This window comes from Drosophila hydei, unplaced genomic scaffold, assembly GCF_003285905.1.
Source record: "Drosophila hydei strain 15085-1641.00,03,60 unplaced genomic scaffold, DhydRS2 tig00008134-arrow-pilon, whole genome shotgun sequence".
Taxonomy (NCBI): domain Eukaryota; kingdom Metazoa; phylum Arthropoda; class Insecta; order Diptera; family Drosophilidae; genus Drosophila; species Drosophila hydei.
The window spans coordinates 1,853,676-1,865,936 of record NW_022045843.1 but is presented as its reverse complement, the minus strand read 5'-3'; the positions used below and the strand labels follow the sequence as shown (position 1 = coordinate 1,865,936).

The 12,261-nt window shown below is 44.8% G+C and overlaps 2 protein-coding genes across 4 annotated transcripts in view; one reads left to right on the top strand and one right to left on the bottom strand.

Annotated features, from left to right (window-relative positions):
• Positions 1-1,636: 1,636 nt before the first annotated feature.
• Positions 1,637-7,647, top strand: LOC111605386 (lysosome membrane protein 2). 2 transcript variants are annotated; one of them, XM_023323877.2, is made up of 7 exons: positions 1,637-3,029; positions 4,792-5,061; positions 5,128-5,219; positions 5,783-6,010; positions 6,067-6,339; positions 6,405-6,996; positions 7,053-7,647. In XM_023323877.2, the coding sequence occupies exons 2-7, from the start codon at positions 4,812-4,814 to the stop codon at positions 7,406-7,408; spliced, it is 1,791 nt and encodes a 596-aa protein (XP_023179645.2). In that variant the 5' UTR covers positions 1,637-3,029; positions 4,792-4,811; the 3' UTR covers positions 7,409-7,647. The 2 variants fall into 2 exon arrangements, with proteins under 2 accessions (XP_023179645.2, XP_023179646.2); XM_023323878.2 differs by lacking the exon at positions 1,637-3,029 and adding an exon at positions 4,406-4,532.
• Positions 7,648-8,696: 1,049 nt separating this feature from the next.
• The window catches only part of LOC111605391 (myosin heavy chain, non-muscle), a 30,394-nt gene continuing 26,829 nt past the window's right edge, over positions 8,697-12,261 (bottom strand). For both annotated transcript variants that reach the window (XM_023323887.2, XM_023323888.2), the window contains 4 exons: positions 11,372-12,207; positions 10,011-11,306; positions 9,781-9,944; positions 8,697-8,874 (listed from right to left, as the gene is read on the bottom strand). In XM_023323887.2, coding sequence (XP_023179655.2) covers positions 8,730-8,874; positions 9,781-9,944; positions 10,011-11,306; positions 11,372-12,207 — 2,441 coding nt within the window. In that variant the 3' untranslated portion in view covers positions 8,697-8,729. The remainder of the gene's footprint in view (positions 8,875-9,780; positions 9,945-10,010; positions 11,307-11,371; positions 12,208-12,261) is intronic.

The window sequence follows — 12,261 nt, the reverse complement described above, 5'->3', positions numbered from 1 at the left end:
GGGAGAAGCCTGAGTGAGAGAGAGAAGAGAGTGAGAGAGAAAACAGAAAGGGAAGAGAGAACGTGTTATAAGGAGAAAGAGGTTGTAATATAAAGTGAGTGAGGAAATGGCAAGCTCGTTTATACCGCGCTAACGCGCTGTATAGGCTATGCTGATTGGCAAAGTAAATAGCACGCTTAGCAAGCTTTGCTGACTACGCAGGAGGTAAAAGTCGAGTTGGCGGGGTGAAATAAATACATGTATGTAAACACGAGTATTAAAAGCGCGAGACTATTATAAAATAAACTCTTGACAAAACTGATAAATGCAGAATACACTTGAATGGAGTTCAATAACTCGACTCGTACGCTTATCAGCTATTTACAGCTCTATAATATGTACATGCGAATTAATCTATATATATGTGTGAATATACATATGCCGTGGGTAAAGTAAGAAACGGATAGTATATGCATCTAAATATATACCTCTCATTATATTTTTATCTGTGAATATAAGTATGTATCTATCTTATCTCAAGGCAGCTGGATGACAAAGAGTGCGTGAACAAGAGCTTCAGTATTTTTGTGCAGTGTACAGCACCTTATATGCACAAAGAGAAATTCTGCCATATCTTAACAATGAGAAACTGTTAATTGATAGAGAAAACTACGAGACTTTTGTTGTTACAAAGCATTTATCTAGCTGGTGGGTGGCGGGGGTGGTATTGAAGCAGCAACTGAGACGCAATTTCACTTTTAATAAGACTTATCTGTTTTTATTTTATAGCGCTAATTAAATTAGGTGAATGTCAATGCTATAAATAAGTCTGAGTTCAATTATAAGAGTGAACTCGTTGTTAAACCTTAAAACACAATTGCTGAACTCCTAATATGAGCATATACGTTGAAATTTAAGAGTGAAACGAGTTAAATAATGTGTAGACGCCTCCTACACAGTGTATAAGACGAAATATAAGAGTGAGCTAACATAAAAATAGATAACAGACATACCAACGCCACACTGCTGCTCGAACAAAGATCAACTCCGTTCCATCTGTTCATCAGCTGATTGCGAGAGAGCATAGAAGAGAGGGGAAGAGAGCGAATGACACTTTCCAGCTGCAGCAATAACAAGCCTTGAGGCATTCCAAAGCTCCAAGCACAACGCAGTTTGTTTCAGTGCACATCTTCGACTTCGACCGACTCTATGGAAATGGAGCACACGCTAAAAGATAATAACGAAGCAATCACTGAACAACAAGCCGAGCGACGACTACCGAACGCCCAGCGACGAGTGCCGAATGGCGAAGTGTATCATGTCTAAGCAGCAATGCTGGGGATGCTATGCGCATACCTATATACATACGTACATACAGACGTACATATGTACATAGATACTGGCTCGATTGTCGATTCTTTGTCTTGCGGTGATTAAATTTGCACTTTGTGTCCGTCGCTCATATACATACATACGTATGCAGTCATACATGTATGCATGTTTATGTTAATGTGTGGTTGCTACGTCAAAAAGAAGTGATCCCGATACGTAAACAAGAACATCGACTGCAGAGACAGAGGACAGACAGTCAACAATCCGTAATCATAGCTGTCAGCTGCGAGCTGCGAGCTGCGCACTGCTCTTCCCGCTGTAAATGTCTTCGCTCGCTTATCAACACTCGCAGTCGAATGCAGCGACGCAACGAAGGCGGCAGCAGCGCAAGCAGCGAATAGAGGACAGCAACAAGCCCGACCAGGCCAGTGAATGCGTTGCGCGCGTCGTAGTAATAACTTGTTTCGTGGGCAGGGCGTAACTCGCTGCGTCCCCAGTGTGTAACGGTACACCCCGAATTCAAAATAACAATCATAGCAACAGCAGCCGAAGCAGCAACGCAATTAAGAATAACAATAGCCAAACGAAATCTAATCTTGCGACGCAATTTTCATTTCGATAGTGCGTGAAGCAAGCTGGCTAATCCGTCAAACGCGAAACGGAAAGGGTCCCTCACTATTGTATTTTCTCAATATTTTGTTTTGCCAAGTTGGCCAACGAGTAGCCAATTAATTGCTGCTCACCTGTGGCTAATGGAAATATGAGTGCAATGAGAAATCAGAAAACAAAGGCAACAATAACAACAATAGCAGCAACAAAAGCAACTGCAGCGAATTTGTAACAAGTCATACGGAAAACCAGCTTGCCATATGAAATAAAGAAACAATAATAATAATATAAACACGAGCAGCAACAACAGCAGCGATCAGCAGTAAGAACGGAATAGCGACAAAACAAAGAAGCAAGTGGGTAACAAAGAACGCAAACACAGCCAGTAAAGACTGGAACATAAGAAACAAGAACAACAACAACAACGAACGAAATCAGTAAGAAAATCAGATTTCGACTACAACAGAGCTGTCTTTGGCCTGGGCTTAGGCATAGTGTGTCGGCGCGGCGAATTGGAATGCACAACAATCAGCACAATAGCAAGAACACTAATAATAACAAGCTTTTAATATTTTTGACTACGTATTTTGTGCGCATTCAGCGTAAATAGCGACAAATTATTAATAAAGACGCCAAATGTTTGGCAGGCGCTTTGAGAAGTGCATGTCCCAGCAAGAGCGCATACACACAGAGCACCATCAGCAGCGAGTGCAAGCGAAAAATAACAAACGCGAGAGTAACGTTGAGTGAGAACGGCCGCGAGTGCAATCAGTGTGAGTGCGAGTGCGAGTGAGAGTGCGCGTGTTTCGTTTCCGAATTGTTGCGATCAGCTGTGCTGCTTACGCGTTGCTCGGTGCGCTTCGCATTACATCTCAACATTTTTCAAGTGCACACCAACAACAGTAGCCGCGTATTAGAGCTCTTACGCGCTCTTCTTAACGCCGGCATATGCTCACCGCACAGGTGGACGCAACTTCCGTGGCCGTGTCATTGTGTTATCAGTCAATGGCACTGAGAGAACGACGTTGCAGTTGATCAACACAAACAATAACAATAACAACAGCGCAACTTTCAAAGCTTTCAACGCCCGCACAGTGAAGCCTGCACATGTACGTATATATATGTTATGTCTGTTTGTGTATGTGTGTGTGTGTATACTTATCAGCTACTGAGTGAGCCAAAATGGAATTTTAAAAAAAGAACGTTTCGAGCTACTTCCAAATGCTTGCCACATGCAGTTATTTTTATAAATACACTTGCGAGCGTACGTGTGTGTGTGTGTGTGAACTTGACTGCAAGCATGTAATAGATTTGAGAGTCAATCTACTTTTGATCCAGCTCAGTTCATTTGTACTGATAAGAGCTGCCGTTCATAGTTTTTATTATTGGAAATTTTTCAATTCAAATTGGCAATGATGACAAGCAGCAGCACCAGCACAAATCTTATCAGATGTTGTTGACCCCTTTTTCAGTTGACACCAAAGCAAAGCCAGCAAAAATATTAAAATACATAAGCATTAAATATAATTAATCAGCAGAGTGTTCTATCACAAATTAGAAATTGCTGTCATATATATGTATATTTCAATACTCTGGTACTTCCAAACAGTGTAAACAGTTACAACAATTTTCGACCACAAAACTACTTAAAAATAACTTTCCTATTCGTACTAACAAATTGACGAATGTCTCGGCCATTAGCTTATCAGTCACTTAAGCACTCTTAATTGCCTTCATTTATGTTTGAGAACTAGAAAAACTTGGTTTTTGTTGTTTTTAAGATAAGAACTACAAGAAATCCTTTGCTTTTTGCTTTTGATAATTGGGATTATCATTGTGGTTATTATAAATATATAATTATTATTTATATTGTCTTTATCAGTGTTTTCATTATTATTATTATTATTGTCATTATTAGTATCATTATTATTATTAGCAATAATGTAACTAGTCCCATTAGACCGATTGGAAAATTCCTAATTGGAATATACCTACTGGAAACGCAGCATGCTTACAAACGTGCTCCATTGACAAAGGTATTTAGACATGTATACAAGCATATACATACACCAATACACACCTATACATGTATACATATATATATATATATATATATATATATATATGTGTGTATTCGTATAAAGCTACTATGTTTGGGCGCCTAATATAAGACATGTCCCAACTATGCCCAGTTCGCAATTTGGAGCATAATAAGTTACCCATACATATGCATGCTGATTACACTCACATATATATATATATATATATATATATTTATTTGTCTATGTACTCGATGTACTCGTTCAAAATTCCCTGTGTGAATTGTGTTTGTAGCCTTCTCGCCTATACTAAGTAACGGTGATAAGCGCTGTGCCATTTTATATAGACCGATTATATGTGTGTGTTTATATATATGTATAGAGGCATATGGATTTGTTTTTGTACTTTGATTTGAGAGTAGCACGCGTAGCTTGTGAAAATACCAAACCCGAGATTAGTCGGTGCACACGTTGTTGAACGATCGGCTGGTTAAGAGCTGTGGCTTAAGCGCTGGATCGCATCGGAATCAAATTATACACACCTATATACACTGACTATATACTGTATAGAACGTAGGTATCGCACTCAGCTTGAGTTATGAATGGCCAGACACCTTCAGTTGCAAGCTTGTCAGTTGGTTCAATGACCAGAGCGAAGCACTAAAGTCCTAATGCCTATGCCAGTGATAAGGCAATGTGGCATATAACACGTGTCGCCGTAGCTCAGCAAGGGCGACGGACGTGGCTTTATAGCAAAGGAAGCCTCTGAAATACTAATGAGCAATGATAATAGCAATGCATAATGAACATCGAATGCTACGTTCACTTTCAGCAAATATTCAAGCACACACCATGTCGCAAGCCACGCTGCAGCACGATGTGGCGCTGCCAACGCTGCCTGCCTCAGAAGATCTCACAGTACAAACGACAAACAAATCAAAGTCCAATACCTTAAACTCGCTGCGCAATGGCAATGGCAATGGCAATGGCAACGCCACGAACTACTCCAGTCCCGGGCCCGAGAAGCTGACGGTGCTGGACATGACACTGGACTCGTTGGGCCTGCGCAATCTCACGTCCAAGGATATGGGCACACTGATAAGTAAGCCCGCACCCAACTGTCTGTAATCTCACTCGAACTAACCCAATTCTACTTCGACCTCAACAGTGCTGGGCTCCATGTTTCTGCTATTTGTGATAAGCGTGACCGGGTTCTTTGTAATGTGGTTCACCGACTACTACAACAACAGAATGCTCGAGGTAAGTACAGATCTGAACATTTGAATATTTCAACATATCCCATTAACATTACAGTTTGTTACTCGTTACTTTTCACTCGTTGTGTTTCCACTCGTTACGTTTCAGTCTCTAGATCTTACTCTTTACTTTCCACTCTTTGCTTTTGTGGCGTTAGTTTTCATCTGTTTAAGCTTGCTCGTTATATTGCATTCGTTACATATCAGTCTGTACCTTTCACTCTTCACTTTTCCATCTTTACTCTTTACTTTTCTCGCGTTACATTCTATCCGTTTACTCATTCTATGCAGTTTACTCGCTACAGATCACTCGCTCTAGCTCACTCGCTACATTCTACTCGTTTATATTTACTCGCTCCAATTCACTCTCTCCACTTCACTCGCTCTAGTTCACCCGCTACATCTTACTCGCTTATATTTACTCGCTCCATTTCACTCGCTCCACTTTACTCGCTCCACTTCACTCGCTTCACTTTACTCATTACATTTCATTTCATTCCCTATGCCAGCTCCCATTTCGAATATACAATTTGGTCACTCGTTAATTTTTACTCGTTACCTTAACAGAATTTAATACTCGCTGAGAACTCAGATACAGCGAACAGTTGGCTCTCGCCGGATGTCAAATATGATACGCTGCTCAAGGCGCACATCTTCAACTATACGAATATTGAGGACTATCTGGCCGGACGAGCGGACAAGATGCACGTCGAGGATCTGGGCCCGCTCACCTACCAGGAGCACACAATCAAGGATCAGGTGTCCTTCAATAAGAATCACACGGTTACCTTTCGTGTAAGTCTTCCCAATTGCCAGTTCCTATGAAAATATACCAATTCCCATCATTGCAGGACAAAAAGTCGTATATATTTCTGCCGGAGAAGTCGACAGTGCGGGAGGACGATGTGATCCTGGTGCCCAATGTGCCGCTGCTGTCGGCGGCGGTGCACGTGAAGCGGATGGCCGCACTTAAGCGCCTCCTGGTGACCAGCACCATCAAGATATTTGAGGAGCCGCTGTTCAAGCGACTGACTGCCTACGAGTATCTGTGGGGCTATCGGGACAAGATCATCAGCCTGGAATCTCTGGGAGGCGGCAAGACGCACTTTGGCCTGCTGAGAACTGTAAGAGCTGATGAAACCAGAATCCACTTGAGCTACGGCAGCTAATCTCTGACCTCTACTTGCAGCGCAACGGGACGAGCGTGGACTCGGTGCAGCTGAACACCGGCGAGGACGACATCTCCAAGTTTAGCATCATTACCCAGTTCAATGGGAAGCCACAGCTGGATTTCTGGCAGGGCGACGAGTGCAATCGCATCGATGGCAGCGAGCCATCCATGTTCTCACCCACCATGCTGCAGACCCGCAGCACGGTCAATGTCTTCCTGCAGGTGCTCTGCCGCAAGGTGCCGCTGCGCTTCGAGAAGGAGGAGACCATCTACAATAACATCGATGTGCTGCGCTATCGCACGCCCCTCGACGTCTTTGCCCATCCTTCCGAGAACCCGGCCAATGAATGTTATTGCCGCAATACCGATCTCTGCCTGCCCAGCGGCGTGATCAATGCCACCCGTTGCTACGATGATTCACCAATTTTCCCATCCTTTCCGCACTTCTTCTCCGGCGATCCGGTGCTGTACAAGGACTTTGAAGGCATCAAGCCTGATGCAGAGCTGCATCAGACCTATGCCGACATACATCCGCGCTTTGGCTTTCCCATCAGCGGCGCCTCCCGCATCCAAATCAACATCATGCTGGACAAGACGCCACTGCTGCGCAGTAAGTCAAATGCCAATTCCCTACATATTCCACTCATCTCAAAGCCCATCTTTCAGATCAAGCTTGGCGACTGCAGAATGCCACCATCTTGCCCCTGATCTGGATTGAAATAACCGCTGGCGACTTCAATGACGATGTCCTGCAGTCGCTCTATGTGAGCACCTTTGGCCTGGATGCCATCCAGCTGGCGTTCAAGTACGGCACCCTGCTGATCTCCGTAACCAGCTTCAGTCTGATCGTCGCTAGCGTCTACTACCTGAACAGCAAGCGGGAGGAGCAGCAGCAGCTGGAGAAGAGCAAATCCTCTGCAGAGCTGGAGGCCCTTGCTGGTCCAAGTGCTGGCAATGATGGCATTGTCGTTGTCCAGGTCCTGCCACATGGCGTCAGCCTGGCGCATCGCGCCAATTCGTAGTGCCATTAGCAATTAGATAGGGGAGGGACTTATGGGCGGGGCAGCACAAATGGGTTTTGTGCATGGGTGAGAAAGAGCCTTCTTGCGTTGTGTGCCTTATAAATCAAGAGATTTTCGAATTTGTCACGACTTAGGTTACGATATTATTAGACTAGAACAAACAGATGTAGTTAACAAATTGTATATATGTATCATATGTATAAAGAAATGAAACAAATGTTCAATAAATGTAAGTATACAAAGCATTAATTATTACATAATTGATTGTACATTCTTAATCAATATCATAAACCACAAACATTCGTCCTCGTGAGCAAATGGTAGTTAAAATACTTGGCGACTGTGAATTCATATTCAAAGTTTAACGTCTAAAAAGTTTCGCGGTAAAAGAGCGCTGCCGTTGATTAACAGTGTATTTAACAGAGATTTACCAGAATTATACTAACTCACTGTGCACTGTTACCGCACTGTTAATTGACATCTTCAGCCCTACTACTGACTTCTGTTCGCCTGCTACTTCAGAAAAATCTTCACACGAAAACTCGGCAACGAGCGGCTGTACCGGCTGCCCCGTAACGTTATGCAATAACTATTTTACAGTGACATTTTTTTGGCCGTTGATATTTGAATGCTGCTTATAAGCAAATTAGCCTGATTAAACCCAATGTATAATTTATTTATATAACTTCCGTTTATTTTTTTAAAAATGTGAGAAGAGCAGATAATAATGCGCTGGTATCATAAGAATAACAACTTCTCTGCCCAGTGTTTCGTTTTACTAAATAATCCCTACATTCTACATTCCACATCCCTATTCTGTTTGCTCACTGACAAGAGCTGAATGAAATGCAAGCCTTATCGATAAATTGCACCACGAGAGCATTGCCAGCACTATGTAATTTGAGCCCGCGTAAATTCAAACAGACATTTGAACCATTTTTAATTGTTATAGCAAATATTTATTGTTTCTAAACAAAACGAAATTCGTATATTAGTTGTTGTTCAACATTTGATTGTTTTATAAACCTTTAGTTATTAAATGCATGTTTCGTGTATGTATATTGCATGTTGAAGGGTTTTAATTGGGGCAGGAAGGAAGTTTCTTGAAAAGTTAATACGCGTAATGTTTGTGGTTTGTTTTTATGTTGTATAATTATTTTGTTTTGCGTTTGTTGTCTTTAAGTTTTTAATTAAGAATAATAGTTTATATAAAAAATAACAGAGAAATTATATAAAAGAAACATTAAAATATAATCGTTTATTTTCTTTTTTGTTGATTTTTTTGTTGTTTTTTTTTTTTTTTGTATTAATAATTAACGCGTCAATTGCCTGAATCCTCGCCATCTAATGATTCATCCTGCACCGATGAGCTGTCGTCGCCGCCGCCGCCCCCACCGCCGCCTCCGCGCTTGGACGATGGTGTGCCCGTGAGTCGGCTGGAGCTGAGGCCCATGCCGCCGGTGCGTCTACAAATGGAGAAACAAAAACAAATGAAAACATATTTTTGATAACAGATATCTATGCTAGAGGCGGCTTAACATGCATCAAAAACAAGAGGTTGTAAGGGTCAAACAAACAATATAACGAGAGTTGTGGGGAAGTGGAGACACGCTATGTACGACATAATGCACTAAGATCTATTCCTGGAGGGGATTCGTATCGAACATTGAACGCTATTCAAACGCACGATTTAATGTATGTGTGTGTGTGTGGGTGTATGTGTGTGTAACATGCACTAAAATCTTGAGATTGCTCTTGGAATTGGTTCATTCTCTGTTGTTGGTTGGGTGAATGAAGATGTCGCCAGCACTTACAGCCTACCAAGAGGAAGCGAAGCGAAATGGAAACCTAATGCAGACCCTCACAATTCATAATGAGTGCAGCATCCTTTTTCGGCGAATATGCTTTGGCCTTTTCGGTCTCGGCCACCTGTATCGAACTATATATGTATATATAGTAACAACGTCGTCAAGCCCAGAGAAAAAATAAATAAATAAACAATACAAAAACCAAAGAAATAAAAACAAAAGTAGAAAGCAGAGTTACAATCGGCGCGCCGATGTCTGATTACTCTTGCAGGCAGACAGACAGAGATATGGACAACAAATGTTATATAATAGATAGACATAATCAGACAGACTTAGACTTAGGTGCTATATGAAGTAAAAGCATGGATCTATGCCAAGCTTACACAGTTAACTAACAGTTAGACAGACTGGCTATAAAATAGCACGAATACTATATAACAATTTAAATTATCGTCTTCTATATCATATACACATCTTGGGTATATCTGCAAGAGTATAAACTCAGACTTATAGTCACTGATACCCATCCTGCTGGCTGCCCACTGGTATTCGGCCTTCGCTTACCGCAATTTCGTTTTCAGTGAGTTAATCTCACGGTTCATGGCCTCCTGGGATTCGATCATGTCCTCGCACTCGCGCTGGTATTTGCGCTTTTGCGTCTTCTCCTTCTGCAGCTCCTCCTCGGTCTCGTCCAGATTGCGCTTGAGCAGTTTAATGCGGCTATTCAGCTGTGATTGACAGACGTAGCGGATTAATATGGGATTAACCAAAATATGATTATAGTGTGCACTCACTTTATCCATTTGCTCCTTATGCTGGTCGACGTGTCTTCGCTCGTCCTCGATGTTCATGGTGAGCTCCTTGATCTTCTTGTCCATTTTGCGATTGGCCTTCTGTTGCAGCAGACGCTCCTTGCCCTCGTTCTCCAGCTGCTCCTCCAGATTGGCAATCTTGGCCTCGAGCGTGGCAATGGTGGCCTTCACCTTGGTGCGTTGCGCCGTCTCGATCTCGGCCAGCTTGGCCTTCAGCTCCTTGTTCTGGCGTTCGAGCAGCGCACGAGCATTCTCGTTCTTCTGCGAGTTGGACTTCTCGTTGGCCAGCTCCGTGGTCAACTGTTCGATCTGTAGCTGCGCCTTGCGGCTGCGATCGAGCAGAACCTCTGAATTCGATTGCTCCTCCTCGAGCTCCTCTTCCAGCGTGGCAATTCGTGCCTCCAGCCGCCGCTTCTCATCAATCATGAGCGAACCCTTGTTGGCATTGTTGGCAATCTCCTCAGCCAGTTCGTCGCGCTCAGTTTCAGCCGCACGTCTGGCACGCTCTGAGCTGGCCAGATCCTCGGTCAGCTGTAATACTTCGGCCTCGAGTGCCTTCACCTTTCGTTCGGCTTCTTTGCTCAGCGCCTGCAGCTCCTCCTTGGCGGCCTTTGCCTCCTCGGCGTCGCGCAGCGCATCCTTGACTTGTGCTTGTAATTTCTTGGCATGCTTGAGGGCATCCTCTTTCACCTTGTTATGCATCTCCATGGTGGTCTCAATCTCCTTGAGGTCACCCTCCAGCTTCTTCTTTGCCGCCACCGCGGCCGTTCGCTGTTTGCGCTCCTCATCCAACTCGGCCTCCAGATCGCGCAGCTGCTTGACCAGACCACGCCGCTTCTCTTCGGCACCCTCCTCCTTGGCTAGCAGGTCACGTTCGAATTGCGAGCGCAGGGCCTGCATGTTGACCTCCAGACGCAGTTTGGCATCCTCGGTCAGCTGCAGATCGTCCTCGAGCTCCTCGTTTTGTGCTTTCAGCTCGGCCAACTGCGATTCGAGCGCACGTTTCGCCTTCTCCAGCTCGTGAACGTTCTTGTCGGCGGTGCCCTGCGTGTTGGCCAGGTCGTCGAGCTCGTTCTGCAGCTGCTTGCGTTTCGTTTCGAGATCTTCGATCTTGTCGTACGCCTCGTCCAGTTCGCGGGATACCGACAGCACCTTGGTCTCTTTTTCACGGGCTTCACGCTCCGCCGTGTCGCGCTCCTGGGCGATCTGTTCTGATATGGCTTTCTCTTCGGCGAGTATCTTGTCGAAGTTCTTCTGCTTCTTCTCCAATTCGAGCACCTAGTGGACGAAAGATGGATTTGGCATGAGCAACTGTTTCGTTTATTATGTGACTCTCTACATACCTTCGTGCGTTGCGCCTCCAGCTCAATGGTAGCGTCCTCGAGCTCCGACTGTATCTTCTTTTTGCTCTTGTCCAGACGATCGTTCTGTGCCATCAACTCCTTGACCTGCCTCTCCAGCGCCTCGATGTCCTTGTTGAGGCGCTTCTTGCCTTCCTCGAGCTCCTTGGCCAGATCGGCATCCTCCTCAGCTTTCTTCTTGATCTCCTGCATTTGGGCTGTGACCTCGGCCAATTTGCGCTCGAAGTTGCGCTTCGTTTCCTCATCCTCCTCGAGCTGTTCCTGCAGTGCCTCCTTCTCCGATTCGATTTGTCGCAGCTTGGAGCTGAGGCCGAGCTTCTGCCGGGTCTCCTCCTCCAGCAGCTGTTGCGCCTCTGTCAACTGCGATTCCATATTGCTGGCTGACTTGACGGCCGCCGACGCCTTCAGTTCGGCCTCCTCTAGCTGGTTGGTAATGTTCTCCGCCTCCTGCTGCAGCTTCGTGCACTTCTCCTGCAGTTCGGAACGCGCGCGTTCAATCTCCGCCAGCTTCACTTGCAGCTCAGCGATCTGAGACTCCGCCTGCTTGCGTCGGCGGTCGTTCTCCTGTCGCGAGCTGTTCACGCTACGCAGTTCCGTGGCCAGATCCGCATTCTCCGCCTCAAGGGTGCCCTTGGCCTTCTCCAAGCCGGCCTTAACCTTGCGCAGATTCTCCAGCTGATCATTGATGCCGTTCAGCTCCTGAGCATGCTTGTGCCGCATTTCGGCAAGCACGCCCTCATGATTGACGCCCTCCTCCTCGAGAGACTTCTTCAGCATGGCCAGCTCCTGCTCGCGCTTGGAGCGCAGCTCCTGTTGGGCTACAAACGAGTAACGAGAGAAGCATTCGATATAGAAAACATTGTGGACAAAGC